The 27,022-nt window shown below is 48.5% G+C and overlaps 1 protein-coding gene across 3 annotated transcripts in view; it reads left to right on the top strand.

Moving 5' to 3' along the window:
* The first annotated feature begins 2,508 nt into the window (after window positions 1–2,508).
* Window positions 2,509–27,022, top strand: part of Igsf3 (immunoglobulin superfamily member 3) — an 87,244-nt gene continuing 62,730 nt past the window's right edge. For 2 of the 3 annotated variants that reach the window (XM_013118127.3, XM_005076519.4), the window contains exons 1-2: window positions 2,509–2,631; window positions 3,235–3,890. In XM_013118127.3, coding sequence (XP_012973581.1) covers window positions 3,848–3,890 — 43 coding nt within the window. In that variant the 5' untranslated portion in view covers window positions 2,509–2,631; window positions 3,235–3,847. Of the gene's footprint in view, window positions 2,632–2,981; window positions 3,083–3,234; window positions 3,891–27,022 lie in introns of those variants that run through there. The other variant, XM_040752145.1, reaches the window with a different exon arrangement.

Below are 27,022 nucleotides of genomic sequence, written 5' to 3'. Positions count from 1 at the left end.
TTCATCTCAGAGCATGTTAACTGGTCTAGCACTTGCTATCTCCTTCAGTTGGGACACTCTTCCTTCAGACATTGCCACTTCCTCCTCCTCCTCCCTGTGTCTAAATCAGGTTTCTGCTTTAATATCTTTCTGAGAGATCCTCCTTGACCAGCCCACCTAGGACAGAGTTTCTCTTCTTGCCTCACCGGCTAAACACACACACACACACAGAGTACACACCCACTACTCTTACACACTCATCACATACCTACTACACACCCCCCCACACTCACACATACCCCCACTACACACACTCACACACCACACACACACACCACACACACACTCACACACTACACACACAACACACACACACTCACACTACACACACACAACACACACACTACACACACACTACACACACACTCACACACTACACACACACTCACACACTACACACACACACTACACACACACACTCACACACTACACACACACTCACACTCACACACACTATTCCATCACCTCACTTTCTTTAGAGCACATGTCAATGTGTCATATCTGTTTGTTTCATTGTCTGTACAAGGGAACAGGGACGTTTCTTCACGTGTAGGTATTTAGGAAATAAAGGCGTCTAGTCCACAAGAGCTGAGAGACAGCAGGGCCACTGTTGTCTTGGGGGGAAAGATGGGAACATGTAGTCTATGAGAGGAGATTTTCAATACAGCACTTACATATGTGATAAATATTCAATTTGATACAATAGAAGTATTTGTAGTTCTACTACATATGCAGATCAAATGCCAAGAGTTGTTTGGGGATAAATGATAATTGCAGGGCAGACTGCCTACAAGGAATTTATAGCCAAGGGAGAGGGGAAAGGACAAACACAGACTTTTCAATTATCTGGGTATCCGCTATGTCAAGATCTTCGTTGTCTTGTACAATAGAAGTGTTGAATTTTTGGATTTTGGGGGGGGTGAGTGAATTATCTGTATATTTATTCCTGGATATGTGTGCACATATGTATCCCTGTGTGTAGAACCCAGAAGACAACAACCTCAGGCACGGTCCCTCAGGTGCCATACACTTTTTTTTTCTTTTTTTTTTCTTACTATGGGTTCTGGGAATCAAACTCAACCAGCACTTTACCAAAGAGCTATCTCCCCTAGTTGGTCCATGCTTTCTTTCGGTAAAGAATTTTGCTCTCATAGTCCAATAGCTATGCTTCTTCAGGCATAGCTATCCAACCAAGATGCTGCTTGGACATCTCAAACTCAAACCTTCATCCTCATGGTGTGAATCCTGATCTCAGTCACCAATCCTCCCTCACACTCACCTGGACATTCCACAGAGTGACTGATACCAAGCCCTGCTCTACCCGCTCTGCCCCTGCGTGGCCTTGGTTACTTCCATTTCCTGGATTTTCAGCCATTCTGAGCCATGACATCCTCAGTCCTAGGCAAGTGGTCTTATAAAATGCACATCTGTTAGCCATAGTTCCCTACTCAGACCCTTCAAGGGCATCTCCTGGCCCCAAGCTCACGGCTCAGTCCCTCACCCTTCTGCCTTCTGATTCTGTCACAGACTCCTTCTTACCAGTCTTCTAGTCTACTTGGGGCCCACAGAGCTTTCTGTCATGGGCACTGAGTCTTTCCTCTCTGGGTCTCTCATGGCCTGTTTCCAGGGCCCGTGATGTCCTCGAACCTTCCCTCCCCCTGTACTCTGCTCTGTGGAATTCTACTTAGTTTTCTCTAGGAGAAAGCTTCCTGGCCCTATCTATCCTGCCCAGCATTCCACCCCAATAACACAGGGTTGGGAGCCTTCCTCAACCGCACTTTCCAGTTATGCACTGGCTCATGTTAGTGTCCCCAAGCAGACAGGGCAGTGGGATCCGACTTGCTCTGACTGTTATGAGTCGTTTAGTACTTTGAATAAATATGGAGGTTCTTGCACGGAGAGCAAAGTCGTAAGATAATGACAGTTCATGTTTACTGAGTGGTTTTGACCTATGAGGCATTCCGCTTTACAAGTATGGCATGGACATCTCCCATAACCCTATTAAGCAGAGGTTTGTTTCCTCTTTTGTAACAGATGAGCAAACTGAGGCACAGAGAAGTTAAGCAACCAGGTTCCGGCCCACAGTTAAGAGGTGGAGGCATCTGGGTAAGAAGTCCGGCTGTTTTCGGGGTCCAGATTCTATACTAGAGTGAAACGCAGCGTGGGGGTTCACTATAAAAACAAATTGACGTCTCCAGCAAAGCGCTCTGCTATTGTTTATCGAGCAAAAGACGCGACCCCAGGACCTGGCCTTTGGGAAGGAGACACGGTGCATGAACCCGGGGTTAACTTTCCATCAGCTCATCCATCCCAGGTGGTCCGCAGCTGCGCACCAATGCATCCTAGGAGCTCCCGGGCGGTGGGCGGGGCGTACTGGGGGCGTGTCCCTGTGAGGCCACCGCCCTCGCCCCTGCTCGCCTCGCCGGGAGCTGCGGGCCAGGCCGGAGCTGGAGGGCGGGGCCTGGGGCGGGGCGGGAGCGGGGCAGCCAGAGCCGCTGCGGGAGGCGAGGAGGAAGCTGCGCGTCTTGGGAGGCGTGCGGGACACGTACCGGCGGACTATCGGCCACTGGGAACTGCGGGACCCCGGGCGAGGTGAGCGCGGACGGGCGCGGGTCGGGGTCGGGGGCACGGGGAGCGAGCGTAGCGTGGGGGATCGGCGCCCGCCCCGGGCCCAAGCCCCTTCTTCCGATCGACCCGACGCGCGCGGAGCGGGCTCGGCCGACGGCGAGCGGAGCCCCGGGCCCCCTTCTCCTCGGTTCCTTTTCTTTGCCAGCGTCTCCGAATCAACCGCCGGGGAGGTAAAACAATAGCGGGCCACCTGGGACGCGGCGCGCCCGGGCTCCCACGGCCGGCGCCCCGAGTCGCGGCCCGGTGCCAGCCCCGTGGCGACCCGCGCTGCCGAGGGTGGGGCTGCCCGCCGCGCCCCGCTCAGTGGACCGCGACGGGAAAAGCCCGCGAGTGAGAGGCATTTGGTGAAAGTGTTTTGAGAACAATCATAATTGCCCTGCTCTGGGCGGGGAAACTGAGGCGTAGGGCACGGAAGGTAAGACTTGGACAAGGTCAGGATGCACATATGGGCTGCCCTAGCCCAGGGAGGGGATCCGGGTGACTGGCCAACCTGGCGCTTCGGCCTCTCTCGGTTTTGCGGCGGCGGTTGTGTTGGCCTTCGGTAAACGTCTGCTGTGTTTGTTTTAGAAATCTGCCGGCTTTTGTGGGACCGCTCCTGGGCTACCGAATGCCAGCTTACTTCGTGTGCATTTGGGGCAGGTGACAGCACCGTGATCTATCACCATGGATGGAGATGGACTTTTTGATGAAGAAACCCGAAGTGTCTTTACCAGTCGGGTTGCTTTGACTGGCCAAGGTTTTGACAAAACCTGCTTAGTTCCCTCTGGGGGACACGAATGAGAGATCTCAGACACCTTCACTGCGAAGCCAAGGACATTTCTGTATAATCAACGGATGAAAGGATTTCCTCAGACTCGCTTTTCTCCCATTTTCCTTGAGGATTAATCCAGCAGAATCCACAGTTCCGGTGGAGACTGCAAGGCATACAATGTGGCAGAAGCCTAGAGCGCCTTCGGAATTGCTCTGGACCCTGCCTTTAGCATAGAGGACTCTGTCGCTCATGCCACTCCCCTCCCCTGCCCCCAACTCTCTCCTGTCTTTGACTGGTTCTCGTTTTCCCGGTGAAGTTGTTTCCAGACTGTCCCCTGGAGCTATAAGTGGATCGGCAGTGATGAGAGACTAGGCGTTGGGAGAAGCACGGTGCCCTGTGCTGTGTCCTCTGCCTGCTGCAGCCGCCGACATGAAGTGCTTTTTCCCAGTGTTGAGCTGTCTGGCTGTGCTGGGTAAGTGACTGCTGATCACTTCTGTGGCTGTGAAAGTTCAACCTTCTCTCATTGCTAATTCCTGGTGATTCTCTCCCATCAACATTGGGTGTTGGGGGACAGCAAGGGGTAGCCAGAGTGTGCCAGAGTAGACAAAAGTACAGCTGACCTAGGAAGCATGGTGGAATGCTGGTAGTGTTTCCTGCCCTGGGCCTTTGGGTGAAGCCCCTGTGGCTTAGGGATGGTGCGTGGGTTGAGGCTTCCAGTGTTTTCACTTTTGTGTTGGTCTCCATTGGTTCCAGGGAAGTTACAACATAATTCCCACTCTCTTGGGAAAGGTGGTTTGATGTATGACAGTGCCTTTTTTTATTGTTGTTTTTGGAGGGGGAAGGGGGAGTAGTGGGTGGGCTAGGGGGTAAAGGAAGGCTTTGTCTGGTCTAAGAAGTCTGTAGGCTGAGTGTGTTTGAAGACACTAGTCTTGTGTCTCCGCACCAAGGAAGCCCAGCTCGTGGGCCTTGTAGGAGGTGTGTGAGGATTGGTTTTCATACCCGCAGAGAAAAGTGCGAAGGAAGAGTCGAGGAAGAAACTGCGGTCTCAGAAGTGAGCTCCTGACGCCTCCCTCTTCAGGCTCCCATATCTAGTGTAGGTCTCACCCCCTTGTCCTTTCCTGTTAAGCCATCGAGCACACGCTGTGTGTCTTCCAGTGCTTCAGTGTGTAATAAGCTGGACAGCCAGCACCTAGTGCATTCTCTCTCCTCAAGAATGGACACACCCCCTGCATTCTCTGTGTGACCGTCCTCCGGATTCAGAGAAGTTATCGCTGTGGGCCATTGCTTCTCCCTTCTAGGTGTCTTGCACTTACGGAATGTATCCCTGGAGATTGTCTCTGAGTTATCTGCACCCGTACAAAAGTTGACAGGTGTATGGAATGAGGATGGACTTTGTTAGAGTCTTGAATTCTTATCTCAGTCTCATCTTGATTGCCATCTGAATCTTAATAAAACATCCCAAGACTGCAATTAAGGGATGTCCTGAAGTCTTGACTGCCTTGCAATGTGTTTGAAACTCATAACCAATGTGTTCGTTCGGTGGTGCTCAAACTTGGGTATAGGCTGATGTCATTAATATATCTTTTAAGAAAAATCTTGATAGTCAGGTACTGCTCACACCAGTGGCAGCCAGTTCTCTGGAATGGGAGTGGAGTCTTTGGCTGAGTAGGGAAACTAGTGTGTGAGTACATTAGTGCCAGCACTTTCCTGCCCACCACATAGGCATGCATACCTCTGTCTGTCTGAGAGTTTAGTCAGTGTGTCCTGTTGTTGGGATACAGCATCCCCGTGTCTCCTGTGTGCTGGGTAAAGAAAAGTGGGCAGATCGGTTTCCCTTGGCCGGTCTCTTAGACTATATTTATATGTGTTGTACAGTATTTGTCATTGCGTCTCAGCTTGAATCAGCAGTTAGTGATTCATGGAGATTGGAGAGGACACAAACAGACCCCCCCCCCTCCAGTCTCACTTCCCAGGCTTGGGTGTGTGGCTGAGGGGATGGGTGGGGCTCAGGGCAGAAGGAGCTACCAATGGGAATACAGGGAGCTATGACATTTGTGCCTTGGCTTTTCTTTCTTTTTTTGTTTGTTTCTTTCTTTCTCCCTTCCTCCCTCCCTCCCTCCCTCCTCCCTCTCTCCCCCTCCCTCTCTCTCTTTCTTTCTGTTGAAGAAATGTGGGGCTGCCTGCTGGCATCCCTGCTGTTCACTCTCCAGGTCCCTCTGTGGAGGGGAGCCGGGACCCTGGCACCCAGTGACTGTTGTAATTTTCCTTCACCCCCAGCCTCGTGTGCAAAGAGGGACCCTGAAGGAAGCCGAGTGTCCAGGTGTCTGTAAAGGGCTCCTGGGGTGGAGCGGAGATGTTGGGAACTGTGGACAGGCACACTGATGCCTGCCCCCCCTTCTGAGCCCTGCAGGAGCACTCTCATCTGATAGCGGCAACAGGACCAGGGAGGCTTGTCTTCTACTAGTCTCAACCTGGGGGAAGCACAGGGCGTGTGGGGAGGGAACAAAACTGCACTTCAGACTTATTTCCTGCTTGCCGCTTCGTGTGGCCTGATTCATGGGTCAGCATTCTTGCTGTGCAATGGGAATTAATGTGTAGTGTGAATTTAAAACAGCAAAGACTCCTGAGGATTCGAGCCCATGTGGGTCACACCTCGAATAAAATTGTGTAAAAGTTGAGTCAGGCTGAGTGCTTAAAAGTGAGACTGATAGAGGAATCACCTTCCAGAAGCGGCAGTTTGAGTTAGAAAATCCTGTGACCATCTGTGATGGCTGACGCTGTGAGATGTGTGTGACCCTTAGGCCTCACATTTCTGTTCCCTTCCTTTGCTGGAGTGCGGAGTTTGGTTCAGATTCCTCTTTTATTGCCTGTTTAGGACACTGACAATGCAAGTCTCTGTCCCTATCCTCCTGACTGCCTAGTCTCCCGTCCTTTTCCTGTCCCAGGTGGCTCTTCCAGTGTCCAGCCATTGGCGGCTACCACCCCCCTTGTTCCCATTCCGAAGGCATCTTAGGCCTGGACTGACGGACAGGAGAATCTCCACTGACAGGAGTGGATGGAGCCAGAGGGACGGAAGACGAGAGAGATATTGAGGTTCATCCGAGTGTGAAGAAGAGGGCATGGGGTGGGAGAGATGGGGTGCCTGGCACCGTGTCTGTGCCTGGGTGCAGCCTGTGTGAGTAAATGTGACGTGGAAAGCTGGCAATGGTGTCTCTAACAGAAGAAAGTATGGGTTGTGTCTTCTTAATCAGGAAGGGACCACTCCAGAAAGATGCATGTAGGCTGTGGACACAGAAATCATGGTTCAATTTTATATACCATGAAGACTTACAGCTCCCAGAGCAGTGTGGGGTGTTGCAAATAAGATGAAGGAGCTTTGAAAGCGTTAGCAGTGAGAAGTGTGGGAGATGAGCCTCCCCTGGGTCAACACAGAACATCGGGATGGTTAGCGGGCATTTGTGTTCTCCAGTGTACCCACGCACTCTTTGTAGGGTCTGGAAAGCCTTGCGTTTGAACAGGGTGTGATGAAGTTATCACTTACTTCCAGTTATTAGGGAGAGGCCAGAGGGTGCTTCCCAACGAGGTGGAAGGAAACTTTGATGTACTGGTAGGCTTGAGCTCAGAGGCAAGAGCATGGTGATCAAAGCAGAAGAGAAGGAGGGAGCAGGTGACAGGAGGGGGTTTACATCGTTCAGGGGAGGGGAGGGTTCTAAAGCAGGAACGGGCACGGTGACTGATGACGAGCCAGCACCACTACCCAAACACTGCTTCCTAAGACCATCCCTGAGGGTGCTGGAGAAAGTCAGGAGGACTGGACTGGCCAGGGTGCCTCCCTCATTATAACAGAATACCCGACATCACTAACCTAGAAAAGGCTCATTTGGGCCTTACAGCTTAGGGCTTTGCACTGTTACTTTGGGGCAGAGAGTGCGTCATGGTGACATTGCAATGGGGTGGGGGGCTGGCAAAACTGCTTTCCTCATTGCCAAGGATGAAAAAGGAGGACAAGGAGCTGTGTTGTATTGCACTTGTTAAAGGCATGCCCTCAGTGACCTGAAGACTTCCCACCAGGCCCCACCTTGGGAAGGTGCTGCCTGCTACCAGTACTGCCACCCTGTGGTCCTAACCTTTGGGTGTATAGGGGTCATTTAAGATCCAAACAATGGCATTTTTAGACTGTAAGAGTGGTTTGAGTCACCTCTCTGTACCCAGGGCTGTGTCCTGCCCCCTTTGCTACACGGTCCGTTGCAGCAGGGCTACAGTTATTCTGTAGGAACGGTAACACCAGTTCTCTAAACTCCAGTCCTTATTACGAGCCAAGCTTATTGTTCAGTCCTCAAGGCAACCTTAGGCATTAGGTGCCTTACATTTCCATCCCTTTATAGACGGGGGTGTTGAAGTCCAAGGAGATGTTAAGTAATTTGCCTAAGATGGATTGCTGGCCAGGGTAATGGATTGCACAGTATTTGGGCCCCAGGCTCCTTCAGGCTTGTTTCTTGTGTATGGCATTTATTCTCAGGATTACCTCAGGGTCCAAAACGACCAATTTGGCTCTAGTCTTCAGGAGGGAAGAAAGGAATAATGAAGGATTCATGATGAATCTTGTATGTTAAGGATACTTACCAGAAGATATGTACATTTCTTTTGCTGGTATTCTCATTGGCTTGAACTTGGGCATAATGGCTATACTTAACTGCAAGAAAGGCTGGGGAGGATGCTCACTCTGAGTGCCGGGGCCATGCTTAAAGCCTGTACTTACATTGTTTTAAGGAGAGTGCAGGTTTTGGTGGACAAATACCGGTTTATACCATTCTGCCATAGCCACAAACTTATGAGTGGCTGAGTATAGTACTGAAGTCAGGCATGTCAGTTTTTTTTTCGTCATACAAGCAGTACCTTCTGAGAGCGAGGCCCAGACTCTGGTCAATAAGGAGCCTTGTTGGGAAGACATGAGCTAGACGAACCAACAGTTGTGCGGCGGAAGCAACATAAGCCAGCATATAATTACAAAGAGCATGTGTGGCTTTCACAGTGAATACTGTGTTTATAGGGTGTTACGTGCCAACACTTCCCATAGTGTGGCTTTCAGTATAAAGTGCTTGAGGATGGTCTCTACACGAGCCCCAGAACAGTCTTGTGCCTGCCACCAAGGAAGTAGGTGAGTGCATTCAAAGGTAAATAGGCATGCTTTGGTTTGCTTTGCAATGCTGGCAATGGATCCCAGGCACCCTAGGTACAGCAGTGATTACCACTGAGTTATGTTCCTAGCCCTCACAAAGTAAATACTGTTTTCCTATTGGCTGCCAAGTCACAGTTTGCTCTAGAACAGTGGTTCTCAACCTGTGGGTTGACAACCCTTTTGGGGGCCACATATCCAGATAGCCTGCATATCAGGTATTTACACTATGATTCATAATACTAGGAAAATTACAGTTTTGAAGTAGCAATGAAATAGTTCTATGATAGGGAGTCACCACAACATGAAGGACTGTGTTAAAGGGTCACAGGGATAGAAAGGTTGAAGACCGCTGGAAGTTGTCAGGGTCTGATTGTGGCACTCAAATCTTCTTTCTACCAAACAGAGGTTCTGTATCTCTTCTCTTCCCCCTGTGAATCCTTTTGGCAATCTGGTGAACCCAGGCATATATAAAAATATATAAATACCTTCTCCCCAAAGGAAATCAATTATATTCAAATAGAGCTATCAAAGTATTTAAAAAGAACTATGTGGTATGGTAGCATGCCTCTTTAATGACACATTAAACTAACAGCTCCTAACATGGAATCTAATAAGCGTTAGTGTTGGGATGGTGATGAGTGTTTGGTATTTTGAGGATGTGTCGACTTCATTGATAAAAGTGTGATTGTACTTTGAGAATTACTGTTACAAGAAACATTACTGGGGGAATTAAAGGAATTGTTAAGGTTCACTTAGAGGCTAGCAAGAATAGAGATGTGATTTCTCTCTTCAGGTTTACAAGCCTCCTGAATTCCCCCACAGGTGGGCAGGGTTCAGAAGCAAGCCCCAAAAGTTGTGGTGGTCTGGGGAGAAGCTCCAATATTCTAATTCCTAAATGTTGGCTTTTCAGTGTAAGAAAATTTAGATCACCTGTGTATGGATGCCTCCTTGCTTTTCAAAGACAATAATGCGGTGTCTTTCCCAGTATTTAGAACGGGCAGGGTGTGGAGGGGTGGGCATGAGTCAGCAGTTACAATGGGCCATGGGGGTGACTTTTTAGGGGCTGAAGAAAGGACTTAGTGACCCGAAGTTAAAGTGGAAACTTCCGGTTTACGTTGGATGGTGCTTGAAAGAGGATTGTTGTAGATTGCAGTGAATTGGGGGTTTGGACTTAGAATCAGAGCAGGGAGCCTGAAACTGGAGAAAGAGGTGAGAACCCTGGAGCTTCTGGATGTGGGTGCCCCCGGGCGCACTAAATGTCACTCTTCTCACAGTCTTAGCTTCCTTTGGGAGTTCCTCATTTGCCATGAGCAGACACCTGTCTCTTTTCGGCTTCCCAGCGAAGTGAAGCATGGCTCTTCCTTATAAAACGTTGATTTTTCAATTTAAGACGATTTAGGACACCTGTGTGTGAATACCCCCTGATTTCTAAAGAAATGAGCAGTTACATAAAAATCAAGTTTGCAGTTGTTGAAAATCACATGTTGCCAAATTTGCTCACCAAGAACCCTTTATTAAGTGACTAATTGAGCACCACAGAGGCAGGTAGTCAACAAAGACCTCAGCAGAGGACCTCCCTTAACCCTGGAGTTTGTTTTCGTTTTTTTTTTTTTCAACTCTGCCTTCAGAAGGGCAAAACTCACAAGCTGAGGGTGTATTGTACAGTTTAGTTTTCAAGCAGTTGTCCACCCAGGCTCTATATTTTCTTTCATCTGTAATTATAGTAGCAGGAGAGAATGATGAGCCTGGGACCCTGCAAGTCCTAAATCAAAGACTGAATTATATGAACTCTACAGGACGGGAAGGTGGTCAGATGCATTTTAAAAAGCTTTATAATAAGGCTTTATACTAATGAGAGTTCAGGCAAAGTTTCTCCCCAGCCCTTTAATTAAGTGCACCGGATAGGATTGTGAGGTTTTGCTGAGCACACCCAGCCCTCTAGGACAGTGGTTTTAACCTGTGGAATGTGACACTTTGGGGAGATGAACAACCCTTTCATGGGGTCAAATATCAGATATCCTGCATATCAAGTAATTTATATTACAATTTATAACAGCAAAATTACAGTTATGAAGTAGCAATGAAATAATTTTGTGGTTGGGGGGATCACCACAATATGAGGAACTGTATTAAAGGGTTACAGCATTAGGGGGTTTGAGAACCACTGCTCTAGGACATGATATTCTAAAGTCACCAGAGAAACAAAAGGTAAATTGATTGGCAAATGGACTGGCCAATACTGACATCACACACTCTTAGAGGAAGGATGTCTATTGTTGGGGGTTGGAGAGCAAGAACAGCAAAGAGACTGCAGGTGAGGAAGACACTATAGAAGCTGGTCACTGGAAGATACCAGAGAATCTGGTCACTGGTCCATCTGGAATACTTTCTGGAGCAGCTTAACTTTTAGATGTTTTCCTGAGTACTAGGGGGAGGTGACATTTCTGGCAGGATTTTGGGAACTTCTAGGAGGCAGGGAAGATTGTCAGGGAGCCAGGTTCTCCTGATGCTGGTTGGTAAGAATTGGAGCAGACAGTTGGTATTAAAACTGGGTTTTGGGGTCAGACACAAGTGGCAGAGAAAGTTGTCAGTGGGAATCTTGGAGGATCACTAGGAGAAGTGGCCGGTGAGCTCCCAGGTCATCACCCAAGGTGGAAGGATCCAGAAGTAGAAGGTGCATGCCTGCTCTCAGTTCTCTGTGCTCATCACCTGATAATCAGAGCAGAAGCAGCCATTGGAGAATTCCAAGTGTCGTCCGCATCCCTGCCCTGTGCCTCCCCCTTTATTGAAACAGGGAAAACGAAAGCCAAATTGATGTTGGTCACATGTTCCTTCTGTGACGATTCTCTGATGCTGTTTGCCCAGGCGTGCCTTAAGTTGGTGTTACTTTTGTGTACAAATCAGTTTTTGCCCATAGCACCACTGTCTGATACTCCAGAGTGTGTCGTCTGCTGCCACTCCTTGCGTGGTGACCACTGCTTGCTGCAGGGCCTGGGTCTAGAGGCAGACTTCCAACCTCCGCTTCTCAAGGGCCCATTCTGTCATTCCTTCGTCCCTGAGAGCTGCCCATTTTGAAATCTTTTTCTCAGAGACACTGTCTATTCAGTAATCATGAGTGTGCCTTTCCTGTGTGATAATCAGTACAGTAGCCCACTTTCGTATGATCCTGCTGGCAGCAAAGATGGCTGAAGTCCACACACACCTGTATGCCAAAGTGTTGGCACCTTGGCCCTGGTCTGGGAGTGGCTGCACTCCCAACTGTTGTGAAATCTCCAAGGTGGCCGGCCAGCTTCTTGACCACAAGTGGTGGCTTGAGGCCTCTGGGACCTTGGGTCTACTCAGTGGTGTGTGTGTCCCTTATTTACGTTACTAACCTTGGCCGACTTAGCCAGGAAGCACTTTGAGTGGAGAGGGGGAGAGGAGCCTGGAGCTGAGCTATCACTTGGTGCTGCAGGTCAATCTGCTCCTGCCCAGCCCTGCCCCGCCCTGCCCTGCCCCAGGACTCTCTTACTGTTTGCTAAAAGACTTCTAGAGAATGTACACATTGTGAAATCACAACACGGAGTCAGCTCCATAAATAAGTGTATTGTATCAGCCCAAAGAGGAAGCGAAGGGAGAAAGGGAAAAAAGACTTCCAGAGAATGAGATGTCACAGTCTGTTAGGTAGGACTTGCCTACAGGAAATGTAGAGTTGAGTTTTTTTTTTTTAAACACAGCATGTGGTTTGAATTAAGCCATAATTTAAACCAGTTAATAAAATGCTGTAGGCTGGAGTATTGTATAACAGTACGATGATGAGATACTGGTTTTAATTTAGATGATAGTGTATATTTATTATTTTTTTTTAATTTTGAGGCTTTTGTTTTTGGCAGAGGTAACAAGAGGACAGAACTGTAGTAAGATATGTAGTAAGTAAGGGCTGGGGGCACTCGCCTTACCTGCAGGGGTGGGGGTGACTGAGTGCAGTTCTAACGCCGAAAACAAGACAGAGAAGAGGAACGATAGAAGTTAAAATGTGCACATTACTGTCTTTGTCCCACAGCCCTTACTGGATTTGATGTGCCTTCCTTATGATTAGTATATAGTCTCTCAGACACTTGCGAGTGTGCTCAGATGCACGTTTTCTGACAGAAATGGAGGCTCACAGAAAGAGCATTCTGTTCCACAACATGATTTTAAAGGGGTGATTTACCTCACTTTTTTTCAGGCTTAATTTTATAGTCATATCAGAACTGATTTGCTTATTTTATAGCTAGCTGAAGCTGTAATTTGTAAAGTCGCCGGGGAATCGTGAACTCATTCAGTAGCTATACAACAGAATAATTTTGTCTCCCCATCATCAGGCAACCAAGAGTCATAATAAAAACACTGGCCTTAAATGTTAGTGTATTTAATGAGGATAATCGACTTGTTTATTCTGAATATTTTTCTCTGAAAAACACATAAATTTGACAAATTAAGCGCATTCATGTTTTACTGACCAGTTTGTCATAATGTTGAAATTCTGTTAGATTAAAAATGAAGCCCATTGAGAATTTGTTTAAGGAGACAGTCATAAACACTAGGGTTTGTGTCTGACTCAATCCAACATTCTTGTTTGTTCTCTTGACTGGAAAAGAACCGAGTTTCCGTTTCCACATGGTTTTCCCAGCTCACAGGAAGGCAGCTAGCCTCCAAGCTCCGGGGTGGTGGCCCTCCCTGGACACTTCCACCCCAGGAGAGAACTTTCCCTTGCCTCCGGCAGTCTGATTGACCTCAGGATGGGTTACTTCTCAAGCTCTCTGGTGTGGCTGGCAGAGCCTGGCTCACCCTTCCACTGCCGCCTCAAAATAGCTGCTGTTTTGGGGAGGTGATTGTTGGACTCACGTATCATAGTGGAGACTCTTAAACTTCAGAGTCTGACCTCCCGTCACCCTCCCTGAGACCACCGGAGGAGCCCTCTTCTGTTAGAAACTGCTTTAAGACTTCCCGAAACCTTTTATCCATTCACCCAGTAAATATTTGAGTGTCTACTCCAAGTGCTCATTGTTCTGTTATCTCAAATGCTTCAGAATGAGAAGTTAACACCATGAAGAGCATTCTAAGTAGTCACCTGATAACTATTTTTAATCTTTAATAAATAGGGGATTAATTAAAAACACCTGATACAAAGGGTCTCTCTCTGTCCACCTTTCTCCTTCCCCTTCTCCCTCCCCCTCCTTCTATCCTTAAGGTGAGTCTGTTATCTGGTTGTCACTTTGACATCCTTTCTTTCTTTCCTTTTTCCCCCCTCAATTCTTTAATGGCCATGGATTACTAATACTCAAGGCAGCCCATGGCAAAGGACCTTTAGGGAAAGGATTTAGAATATTGCTGATGTGGGGAGATGGAAGTAAGAGATGGTAGGGGAAAAATTCTTTCTGTTGAAAATATGCAAGTATCCTGAGCACTGGATATGTGGACTCTTCCCATTGGCTGCTGGGATGCTGTCTGGATACAGGGACCGACTATTGTTGTTGACTGTTGGGGATGCTATTTTTCTTGGAATTGGGAGTTTCACCCTTGGCTCTGAATTTTTAGGAAACCGAATAAAAGAGAAATAGGAAAAGGCATGCTTTCCATCCGATAGGAGACAGTGTCTTTGTGTTGGAGTCTTGGTGGTAAGGTTTGTTGATCTTCTTCATCTTCCATTCATCCCCATCTCCCTGAGGTGTGACTTGTGTCAAGAAGTCTCTAGCCCAGGCCACACCACTGCTGGGCCCCACCCCACCCTAACTAGGCATCCTTACAACCATGGCGGCAGCTCTAAGAAGGTATACCTTGTACTCTTCACCTGAGATCCTGTTGGACTCCAGGGTAGCCAGGGGCATCTCCCTCCTCCAGTAATCATTAAGTCTGCAGGTAAAGCTGGTTATAAACTCTGCCTGGTGGACGTGGCTATGGCCCAGTGCAGGTAGCTGCTGTCCCTGAGGCCATTCTGGTTTTCTTCATTGGTTTTGTTTGGCAGTGGTTCTGCCGTGGTCTGGGAATTGTGAAGCACAGATGCATGTACACACTTGTTTTTTTTGGTGGGGGGGCATTACACATGTGTTCCAGGCTTACCCTCAAACTGGACAGCCCTTTCTGACTCAGCTTAGAGATAATTTGCTGGACAGTTTTATATTGTCTTCAGGTGTTTGAAAATGAAAAATTACATACTGAACAGTCTTGTGGGCAGTCTTGTGGTATTGCACTATGAAGAAAAAGCAAGATCCTATTTGAGCATCCTTCTTGGCTCTTTAGTTGGGAGACTAGAGCAGGGGCTTCTTGGAAGGAGAAGGTAGACCCAGAACTACTGTGTCCCTAGACTTGAATTTGTTTCGAAAGAATTCTGGCAGATCTCCTTTGCAGTCCTCTTACTTACAAGGTGACTTATTCTAGAGGTGAGGGAAGGGCTGGTGATGGCCTTGAGGGAGGAGAGTGAAGGGGTGGCATAAGGGCCAGACAGTTCCCCAACATCAGCTCTGTACATTGACTTAAACCATCTTAAACCATCACTCTTACCCCCACCACGGAGGCTCTGCAGTTCCCCATACTTGGCCCTTGGGGAGAACAGGGCCTCACTTGGGGGTAAATCCAGCTTCCATCTCTGCTATCGGTGTTTTGGGGGAAAAGGAGTGAATGCAGGAGCCTGGCATTGCTGCTGAGCCCACGATTCCTGGGCATGCCTCCCTGCCACCGTTATTCAGCTCCCATCCTGGAGCTGGTGCTGTGCCCATCAGGAATCCGGCTCTTGTTTTCTTCTGCATATTTTCCCTTCTGCCAATGTGCAGGCATTCAGCTTTAATCAAGGAGCCTTTTACTCTGTGATCTGTGGCAGGGATGACTGAAGTCACGGAGAGGATTTTAAGTAACTAATCTCTTAAGACATTCAGAACATAATCTCCCCAGCCCATGAGCATCCTGCCTGCATCTGGGAGATTTGTAAGGGTTCTACAGAGGAGGATGGATGGGGCCTGGTATCCTTTGGAAAGGCCGGGTGTCTTTCTAGTTGGCAGCAGGTTTTTGTGTGTCGCTGGCACAGGGACAAGGCCCGATGTTCATTTGCCATGTCAAGAGAGTTCAGGACGCCCCATGAATGTGACCAGTGTGTTACTAAGTCTCCATGCTGGTACTCAGAACAGTGAGTGAACCGGAGTGAAGGTCTCATCCCAGCTCACTCATGATTCTGCAGTTCGTGTCTGGAGCTGACTCAGGAAGAGGCTGCAAAACCCATCAGAGACCACAAATGAGATCTGGTTCATCAAAACATCAGAGTGCAGGATCTGACATTTCCATGTGCTTTGCTTATGGTTTGGATGTGACTTCACACGGGTCTGTGTGCTGGACTAAATTGGATTACAGTGGCTCTTCAAGTTGTTGTGTATTGATTTTCTGCTTCCACCTACTTTGAATGTGAGCTCACGTTCCCACTACCAAAGGTACCCTTTGAAAGAATTTGGTGGCCAAGACCCCATCTCCAGCCTCAGTCGCTTCTCTTGGTAAAATCATCAAATTCCTACCAGTGTAGACTAATGAGGAAGATTAGTTAAATTAGTGGAATGCCTGAATTACCAAATATTTTTCAAGAAATTCACTGTTATTACTTGTAAGTAAATATTGTAACTCAGTCTAGGCTAATGGAGTGCCTAATAAAGATCCTTGGGGGACCAGCTATAGGAGAGAAGTAAGAATGATTTGCAATTAGCAGACCCATTGTTGATGCAAATAGAGTTTCTGAAATACTGGATTGTGCCTGAGAACCATTTGTTCTCCTAAGTATTTTAAATAGTCCCAGGGAAACTCCCGGATGTGGGTAGTTTACATGCTGTGTTAAGATCTGTATTGTTAAGACCCTAACTCAACCATGTCGGCAGTCTTAGAGATTACATAGTCTTGTCTCCAAATGCTCCTACACACCTGTATTTGTCTGTCACTACAAAAGCCAATAAATGTAGCACATGTGTAATATGTTCTGTGTGCTTGGCAGTGTGTATATTGGAGGGGACTCAGCCGCCTGCGCTAGCCTATACAGTCCTAGCAGGCAGTCCGCAAGGATGCCATTTATAGAAGAACAGTGACGTCATGCATAAGGGGATTGGTGCCACTTGTCATTGATGACAGGACAGCACTGAGGCTAAACTGTGGGTTACTTTTGTAACGAATGGTTCAAACACTAAACTGTACACCCCCATCCTTACAGAGATTGTGTCTGTTTCTTGTTGTTCTCAAGACTCTTGCTCTTGCTTGGCACAAGGTTGATATTAAAATGAACTGTATGATGTTACCAGTTTCAAAGGTCAGAAAATGAGCCAAGTGTCAGCAGGGCCATAGGGTTCAACCTGGTGGTTGCTCAGTTACTATGTTTTGAAGACTGAATGTATGATCTAGGTGTGTCCAACCTTTAGATAGTGCAATGTGACCTTGTCATTTACAAAGGTGATGCCAGAGAATGGTGCAGTGAAGTTTTTAAAAAATCATATATTGGTTTAAGTAAGTTTATGATGTTGTGTTGGGCCATACCCATAGCTGTTGTCAGCTGCATGCAGGCTGTGGGTTGGGCAGGCCTGCTGGTTAACATCTTCGTATTCCATGTGGTTCTCTTTAGCCAAGGAAATGTCAGCTACAGTAAGTATTTAGAAAGGAATTCCTAAACCTCAAGTTGTATAGTCTTCTGATGCAGCCTGGGGCCATTGGGAGGGCAGAGGGGGTGGTGGAGAACCTTGCTTCATGTATGCTTCCCATGAAGGGTTTAGGCCCCTTTACAGCCCCACATGGGGACATGTGTATTTGGAGTCATGCTGTCAATAGCCTGAGAAGCTGGGAGAGTATGCAGGAAGTCTGAACTGAAAGGCAGGGATAGGGGTTGGCTGGCCCGGGCAGGAAAAAGGCAGGAGAGAAGGCATACCTCAGTTGAGGGATCTCTCCAGGCCAGCACTCCTGGACCTGTGCATTCACTGACAGATTTGTGTGGCCACAGAGCTGTTGTGGTTTGGATCTTGAATGTCCCTCAAAAGCCAATGTGATAAAGATTGGGCCACCAGTCTGTGATGCTATTGGGAAGCGGTGGAGCCTCTTAGAGGTGTGGCTTAATGGGAGGAAGTTATGTCTTTGGGGTCATGCTCTTCAAAAGGCCGCTTCCTGTTTATGTCTTTATTTCCTTGCCCTTGTGAGGTTAGCCCCTTGGTTCCACCCGTTCCCTGCCATGGTGTTCTGCCTTGCCATAAGCCCAAAAGCAAAAGAACCAAACAGCTATGGGCTGAAACCTCTGAAATCCTGAGCCAAAATAGCCTGCCTTTCTTTTGGTTGTCAAAGCTATCTTGTGACAGTAAGGGAAAAGTGACAGGTATATACAGGATGCTCCGTTACTTGACGGACATGACCATTCCTCCTCCTGAGCTTCCTTTGAGCCTGGAACGTATGTGTGGGGAGTTGTGGGCTGGACTGGCCCACTAGTCCATCAGAGGCAAGAGTTGAACCGAGGAGAAGGCCCAGCTGGGCTTGTTGGAAGCCCAGCTTCTGGCTGGGGTCCCACTCCCTATCTGTGGAACTGGGAGTTGGGCCCAGGCTAGAGTTGGATCAGAGCTACCCCAACCTTCTCTTATGAGAACGTCTCTGCATCTGTTAGGATTTCATGGCTGTCTTTCTGGTTCCTGTACACAAATGTCCAATTGTATCACCATGCTATGATACTCAGCATTTTCTCACACGCACAGGGTAATTTCTAGTTCTGCTCTAGCCCAGTTATTTGTTGAGCATCCTCCTGTGCCAGCACAGGATGGGGCTGAAGTGTGAGGGGAAACACAGATGTATGACCTGGCCTCTGCTGGTGCGGGGATAATTGATTGCTCATGTAACAGCCATTCTTTTCTCTTCCTGGGGTGGGGCAGTTTGGCTTGGATGCCATACCACTCCCTGCACTGGACCACTCCAGGAAAGGTGACCCTCTTTCCAGCTCTGGAGTAAGTACTGATCAATCTAAGCTAGTCACAGCTGTCCGTCACTGAGTTGGGGGCCAATGAGATTGGTCAGTGAGATGAGAAATCTGCTGGGGGATTCTGGGAAAAAATTTTTCTCGTAGGAATCATAGGGAAGGGGGAAGCTCCTCCCACTAGATTCTTGGAGGTGAGGCAGCTGTTTTGTTTCCATGAGGAAGGCAAGTTTGCTAAAAGAGAATAAAGTAGGAGGGATTAAGGTGTTTGACTGAGGTCCTGGAGAGCTAGCAGTCCAGTCTCCATACTTTCTGTTCTCCGTGTTTATCGGATGAGTTGATATTTTTGGCTGCTCATAGTTGGAGGCAACCTATATCAGGCACTCCCTGAGTGAGCATGAAATGTGATTTCTTTTCATGAAACAGTGCCATTCAGATTGTCATCAAAAAGCATATTGTTAGGAGCCAGCGCTCAGGCCTGTGGTAAGCCGGAAAGCAGAGTGGAAAATACACTGACAGAGAACACATGAGTGATTGCATCTGAAGTGGATGGATTCTGAAGAGGGATTAGGATCTGTGTGGAAGAGCAGGGGGTTGTCTGAGGAAGGGCTGGCATGAGCAGACCTGTGGAGACAGGTGTGGACATGGAGGAGGCATTGTCGGGATGGTGACATTATGTCCCATTTTCACCGGGGTTGTACAGTACCTCAGATGGTGCATGTAGACTTTGACACATGAAAGTATTGTGGGCCCTTGGGCAGATGAGAGGCTGATGAGCATGGACCCTGGGGTATGAGTAGGATTAAGGAGCTGTGAACCAGGCTGACTGGAGGGGCCAGGAATCAAAGCTAAGTGAATAGTTGAAGCTCCCAAGCATTCATTTGTAGGGGTGAGTTCTGAGTTGGGAGGTGTAGGGGATGGGGGTGGTGGTGAAAGCATCTCAGGAAGATTGTAAAGGAATAGAATAACCAGTGAAAGACAGCTTGGCTGCTGAGGGACAGTAAAACCTGCATGCTGACTCTGGGGCATGTGTGTGATGACTTGGAAAATGACATGCAATGGAAATTTGGGAGAGTAGGATTTTAGAGAGATGTTATTTAGTTTTTGCCACTGGGGCTTTGAGATAATGATGGGAGATCCAAGTCAGGAGATCTTGAATTCAGTGAGACCGTGGGCTGGACTCTGAGAATGAGAGGCCTGGAGGGACTGTCACATGACAGACCACGGACGGGTGGACACACACTGAAGTGTGGTGAACACCCCTGGCCGCCGTTGGTGCAGGGTCTGCGTGGCATTCGGTCTTCAGGTGTAGCTGCTTTCCTTCCCTGCCTTGATTTGCCCAGGGCTCTGCAGCGAACAGGCCAGAGCTTACAGGCCAATGCCATTTCCTCCCTGGCATTCTCATTGTTTTGGACAGCAGGCTTTTGTCCTAGCTTTAGGACCCTTCAGCTATCCAGGGGACGGAATTCTTGTTGATGACGATGGCAGCCACTCTCTAATGACCATGCAGAGAGTGCATGGTCGCTAGAGAGTCAAGTGTCTTGCTGAGGGCACTGTTTGGTGACTACAGGCGACTGTTGGGCATGTCATTCAGTGAGATGTGGAACATCAAGAAAAAGCTCTAGTCCCTGAATAGGATGAATTGTCGCTCACACCTATCTTTCCCTGCTCTGAAGACATCTGAAGGCTCCTTTTCTTAAAGGTTCTGGAGTCCAGAGCTAGGCGCTGCCAGTCTGCACTGCGCGCTTGTTAGGGGGTAGTCTGTCTGCTGTCTGGCTCCCATTACGCTCCCGAGTGCACAGGGCCCCACGAGTGCGGGGGGCACTTCACATCTGGTTTTCATCAGGCAGCAAGTGACAGTGCCTGTGGGGGAGTCAGCTCTCCCTCTAAACAAACCCGAGGCAGAGGCGAGACCCTCTCTCTCACTGTGTGGCTGTGGGAGCTCCCATTGTCGACTCCAGAAGCACCCAGAAGAAAACCCTTCAGGCTCGGGAGACAGATGGCATTGCCACTTGGGACTTTTCTCTCTGAGTTGAAAAATTTTAAGACGGGGACGGCACCGTCTGTCTTTCTAATGGAGCGCTCGAGTTCTTTGAGTCACTTTGCTCACTGGCGGCCACTCATATTTCATACCCCAAGCTTTCTTCTTTCTTCTGACGGGCCCATGCCACATTTATTCCCTGGAAGAGGGTGATACTTTTGGCCTAGTCTTTCATTGGTCTGTCTGTCTTTTTAGTCACCCATCCCTCTCTCCCCCAACTAGCGTTCTGCAAACATTTGCTTTGGAGACAGCAGCATGGATTTGGGCAAATTATTGAACTCTTCTAAGGTCTCATTCCCTAGGCCATAAATGAAGAGGTGTGAGCACGGTGGTGAGAGCCCTTAGGGAAAACATTTGGCACGGAGTCTGGTACATTAGCTCCTGTCCTAGTCAGTGGTAGGCACCATTAGTGTTGGCCAGACCAGGGTTGCCACCCACCTCAACTGACCAACCAACCACAGGTTGCCTTCAGATGGTATGGCCACTTGGAGATTGGATTTATGCCGTGGTACATAGTTTCAAGCCATAAAGATGTGACCTTTGACCATGTTGTCATCTCCCTGGGGATTTCTTTCTTGTTTCAGTTTTGATAAGGCCATTGTGACTTCAGAAAGCTGAGCCCGTATTTGGTTGCCACGGAGTGCTTGCTAGTCCTGAATGTGAGGGGTGATTGCAGGCAGCTTTGAGGTGGCTGCTGTGCCTCGTCCTTTGGGTGTCAGGGCCTGGGTCTCCCTTGTCTTTCGGTGTCTCCTTTTTGACCAGTTGTTACACTGTGACTTGTAGGTGTCCCCTCAACACTTTCATTTCTACCGTTCTTTGTCTCCTTGGACTCCTGCCAGTTCTGTACTTCTCTGGCCTGTAGCGAGGTTTTCTTTTGTTTGCTATTCTCCCTGTACACTGAGAACAGGGCTGACCCAAGCTGTGTGTGAGGCTGGACCCAGCATTGGCCCTCTGAGGGTAGGGCAGCGTCAGAGCACTTACTTAGGTGATCTGGGGAAGGCCCGTGCTCGATGCCCGGAGCGTCAGACTCTGTTACCTGAGTTAGAGTTGCTTGAAGCAAACACAGGTAATAGGCAAGTGCTCAGGTCAGCCGTCAGGCTGTCCTGGCTGGGGGCGGTGGCCTTAGGCACATTCTTTCAGCTGCCTTTCTCATCTCAGCTGGGCTCTGTCTTCCTCGAGTGTCAGAGCTGACAACTCACTCACTTCTGCCCCTGGCCATCTGGGTTACCTGGAACATGTTTCAATATCACTTTTGCCTGGTTCCAGCTGTCTTTCAGCTAATTGAGGAAAGTTGTTCCACTGTTGGCGAGCCAAGCACTGGCCTTGTCTTGATGGATAATTTGTGTTGTGCCGAGAGGAGCAATCCATGTGTGGACTTGTGTGTCCTCACAGTTTCAAGTTTCTGGAAGTTTTGGAGCTGTTCTGTTCTTGGCCCATCTCCCAAGGTCTCTGTCTTACTATATAAAACAGCATTTCATTCGAGGCTAGACCAAGGAGTACTCTTTGCATGCAACAATGCGTGTGGGAAACACTGAAGCCTGCCATCCATGTTTCAGCCGCAGGGTTCAAACGGAGACAGTGTGAGCAAGCTGCAAGTCACAGCGAGTTACAAAGGGAACTTTGTGTCACATTTGAGGGAGGGCATGTGCACAACCGCTCGTTAAGGCCCAGGAAATGAGATGCTGAGGCCGGGGGTTGACCCCGATCTCAATGATCAAGTTGTTGCCACCAAACCCCCACTTTGTGCTATTTCTGACCCCACATTCCAGCAAGCAGCATTTGTGATCTCTGTGTGTCCTTGGTTTCCCTAGGTCCAGGGTTTTCCCAAGTCCTGAGTCCCTGGATGGTTCACCCACACTGCTCCTTAGGTCTGACTGTATTCAGTATCTGTCTCTTGTTTTCCAGTGCATCTCTGACTTAGCTGCCTAGAGGGTTTGTGGCTCTCTGGGGTACCCTGCCCTGAGGAAGACGAGCAGGACTGGATATTTATTGTACTCCCACCAGTCCAGACTCTGCGTGTTCACACATGATCTTTCATTTAGCCTTACAGATGCCTACCCATGGGTGGCCATGCAGTCGAGGCCCAGAAAGTTATGTCATTTCTTCAGGTCACAGCCAGCATGGCCATGTCTTTGCACTCAAACTAAGGTTAAGGAGCTTGATGTTTTAATTCAATTTTACTGTGTGGTTTGCATTAAGCACAATTCATTGATTTAAAAGTATGTGGTTTTCTGAATGTTGTCAAGTGTGAACAGTTACACGTTAGCATAAAGGGCAGCCTGGACACATGGAAGTCATTAGGTCTATTATGTTAGATTCCACTGTACAGTAGTTCCCTTGTGCTTCCTTGCAGGTACTGTGAGCAGAGAATATGAATCCTGCTATTAAATGTGCCTTGTCTCATATGCCATAGGCATGGAATCCTGCAGTGTTGACTTTTGGGTCTGTCTTCTGTCAGCATAATGCTTCATGTTGCTGTGTCTAGTTTTTTCCTTTTTATTGCAGAGTGGTATTCCAGTGTGTGGATAGACCACATTCAGAAGCAGCTGGACATTGGTGTCATTTCCAGTTTGTGACTGTTAAGAATAAAGCTGTTGTGACACTTACTTAGGTGTTTGAGTGGACTTCATTTTTTTTCCCTTGGGTAGATACCTAGGCATGTGATTTCTGGACTATCCAGTAATTTTATGTTTAACTTATAAGGAATATCTAGGCTGTTTTTGAAAGTGGCTGCACTGTCACACACTTTGCCCAGTCCTATATGAAAAGGACCTAGAGCCTCTTCTGTTATATTACAGTGTCCCTGTGCCTTGAGCCTGCCTTTCAACATGGGGTATTAGGGACAGTATAAACCCTGGGGAGCCGGTTGATGGTGAAGATGTTTCCTTGGGGAAACCCTTGGCTGCTTTTCCCAAAGGCTACCCCCCTCCCGCTGTCTTTCATCTCTGTTATAGCCTTGGCTGTCATTACAACTTACTGGTGGAGGTCCCTCTGCTCTGATGGGGACCCAGTTGCAGCCTGTGGACACTGGGACTGTGTGGCTCACTTCTGATGTTTTTGTTCCCACCTATGATGCTGGCTTCTGGCCAGAGCTGCAGTTAGAGAGGACACTTGAGCACAGAAGCCGTGGGACACTAGGGATGCTGTCTTAGCATCTCTGTAACAGAGAGAGATGGGGCAGTGCTGTTTGCTGGTGTGCCGGCAGTGAGGGGGCCATCCCTGTTTTATAGCCCATTTTAGGGCTGGCTTTCCCTGCTCAGGGCTCCTCTTGACTGGCAGCCAGACTGCAGTTTCCTGCATTGCTTTCCTGTTAGGTCCCCTGTGTTTTGAAAGAGCCAAAACCAGACAGAGGCGCTATCAGGTTACAGCTCTGCTCCATGTGGAGTCTGAAATAGAGAGGGGACGTAGGAACATGTGGGTGGATTTACTTTTTCCCCCCTTTATTCCACTGATAACTAGGCATTCTCTGATTCAGAGGCTCCCGTGAAGGAAAGCAGGAGTCATGTTTTCTAAAGGACTGTTGTTGCAGCAAGTGCGCCTGCTCAGGAAGCTCCTCCTGCAGTGTGCATGTCTGGAAGCAGCCCCAACCCAGTGTATGTTAGGGAAAGGCAGAGAAAGACAAGTGAGCTCACCCGTCAGCCTGCCGGCCTGCCAGACCTGGCCTTGGGAGTGAAAGTTCTTCCTGGCCCCTCCTTACTCCTGTCAGTGTCTGTGAGTGTGGATAGATCATGTGGCCTGTCTGGACTTTGTCTTCCTTGCTATGAAGCAGAAGTCCCATCTGGTCTCAAAGGGGATAAGGATGTGTCACATCAGAAGCCTTTTAACCTATGTGACAGTGTGACATCTAGAGGTGGCTATGTCTCTGAGTGCGTGCTTAGCTGCAGAGGCAAAGCTAGCACACCTGTTGTCTCTCCCTTTATCATGTTGACTCTGGCAAATGAAGGCTCCCTTCTTGCCTTTGAACATAGGCAGGTGTAGAATGTCTTGATGGGTCCTCTGACTGACAATGTCAGTACTAAATGTCAGAGAAGGACAGAGCAGCTGGGAAGTGGCAAGAAACAGAGCACCGGTCCGGAGAGTTACAGTTCTTAAAGGTCACTCCAGCAACCCTCCTGCCTTGGCTTTGTCAGTGGCCTGATAGTATTAGGGAGAAATAGTTGTGACATGGCGGAGGGGCTTCTGGATGGATCTCAAGAGCAGAGACAAGAGCATAGATTTGGGCAACAGGAAATCTAGGTTCCCCGGGCCTCTTGGGAATTAGTGGGAGGCAGAAACCTTGCAGAGGCTGGCCCACAGTCCCTTTGGTATAAGATGAGAAGGCAGGGTCAGATGAGCTCATTGCACTGGGGAGTAAAGCTTCACAGAGGCGCTGCTTCCCCAGCAGCCTCTTGGGGGAAAGTCCCAGTGGTTGGTGGGTAATTGCTTCAGGGGCCGAGGTGGGGCTGGGAGGACTGCTCTGTGGGATAGATAGGGCCCAGGTAGGGAGATGCTCTCAGGCCACACTGGGCAGCAGCACCCAAGAATGATACTGCTAAGCACTTTACCCATAGCTTGTTGGCAAGTGGCCCTGATGGCCTCTGCTGACATCTGCTACGGGAGCTCCCGGGGTTTAGTGCAGAGAAGTGATGGATGGCACTGCCATTGCGGTGCTTCTGCAGAGCAGCCCTGTGTCTGCTGCATGCCAGGGCCCTGGCTTCAGGACGCCAGCTGATGGCCTCCGTGTTCCCTGTTCCAAACCATGTGCTTGAGTCCTCGCTAGGGCTTTGCCTTTGCGAACCTCCGAGCCCTGTTGAGCCAGAGCACCTCTTACTAGCAGAAGAGGACGCTTTGTTTCCCTCCAGGGAAAATGGTTTGAATCCTACTTGGTCCTTTGTTTGTTTTTAGATAAGGTCTCACTCTGTGACCCAAACTGGCCTGGAATTCATGGCACTCCTCCTGCCTCAGTGTCCCCAGTGTTGGACCATCAGCGTGACTCACCATGGCCTTGCTGTTCTGTTTTTTCCAACTCATCTTTTACCTTCCGGGAGTGCTAACCAACTCCAGCTCCTGTCCCTTTCCTTAGGCAAGGGTTCCCTCCTTACCACCTGTTCTGGGTTCCAGGAGGATCCAGAATTCCAGTGTTCTTAACCATTATTGCATTTCCATTTGGAAGACATCCTTGCCAAGTGATCCCAGACTTACCCTCCTCAGCCTGTTGGTGGTGGTGCATGTCTTTAATCCCAGCACTCGGGAGGCAGATGCAGGCGTTTCTCTGTGAGTTCGAGACCAGCCTGGTCTACACAGTGAGTTCTAGGACAGGTTCCAAAGCTGCAGAGAAACCCTGTCTCAAAAATCCAGAAAGGAAGGAAGGAAGGAAGGAAGGAAGGAAAGAAGGAAGGAAGGAAGGAAGGAAGGAAGGAAGGAAGGAAGACTGATCGACCAGACTTACCCTCTTCTCCCAGAACCCAGCAAACTCGGATGCCCACCCCCAACTGAAGAGTTTTGTATCTATATGTGTGTGTGTGTGTGTGTGTGTACGTGTTTGTGCACCCTCGTGCTTTTACTGTATGCAAACGTGGAGTCAGAGGACAGACTTCTGAGAGTGGGTTCTCTGTCCTCCTCCTCCTGCTGCTGTGCCATATGCTCACATCTGGCTGCCCGTGGCTTCCAGGTGAGTCCTCCCTGCCTCTTATCTCACACTGCCTGAGTGCTGGGGTTACAGATGGGCACATCTGTAGGTTCTGGGGCTTGCATTCAGGTTGTTATGCTTGTGTAAGAGGCACTTTTACATGTGGAGACATGTCTCTGGCCTCTGTGTTTTAAATAATAATTCTATTCTGTATTTCAAATAAATTTTATTTATTTATTTGTTTATTTTTGGTTTTTCAAGACAGGGCTTCTCTGTATAGCAATGACTGTCCTGAAACTCACTTTGTAGATCAGGCTGGTCTGAAACTCACTGGAGATCCACCTGCCTCTGCCTCTCAAGTGCTGGGATCAAAGGCGTGCGCCACCAGTGGCTGGCCAAACAAAACTTTTACTAGTAAAAATTTGAGCCCTTCCCTCCCTCTTTCTTTCTTTGGACAGGGTCTCACTATGTAGACTAGGCTGGTGTTGAACTTGGTGAGATTTGCCTGCGTCAGTCTCCCAAAGTATATGTCACAATACCTGGCTTAAATGGTTTTGTCTTTAAAGATTTGTTTTATGTAGTTTTCAAAACCCATTTTATTTTTAACTGTGTGCGTGTGCCCATAGAGGCCAGAGGTGCCAGAGTCCCTGGAGCTGGATTATATGGAGTTGTAAGTTGCCCAATGTGGATGCTAGGAACTAAACTCAAGAGCAGTACATGTTCTTAGCCACTGAACCATCTCTTCAGCTTTTTTTTTCCTTTAAATAACAAAGAATTTTGCTAGGTGCTGCCAGGTTGTACAGGATCACTAGAAATGTGAATGTGCTAGTGTTGGTAACTTCTGAATG

The sequence above is a fragment of the Mesocricetus auratus genome, unplaced genomic scaffold (assembly GCF_017639785.1).
Source record: "Mesocricetus auratus isolate SY011 unplaced genomic scaffold, BCM_Maur_2.0 Super-Scaffold_100009, whole genome shotgun sequence".
Taxonomy (NCBI): domain Eukaryota; kingdom Metazoa; phylum Chordata; class Mammalia; order Rodentia; family Cricetidae; genus Mesocricetus; species Mesocricetus auratus.
Note: the sequence above shows the minus strand (reverse complement) of the source record. Positions and strands in the feature narration are given on the sequence as shown.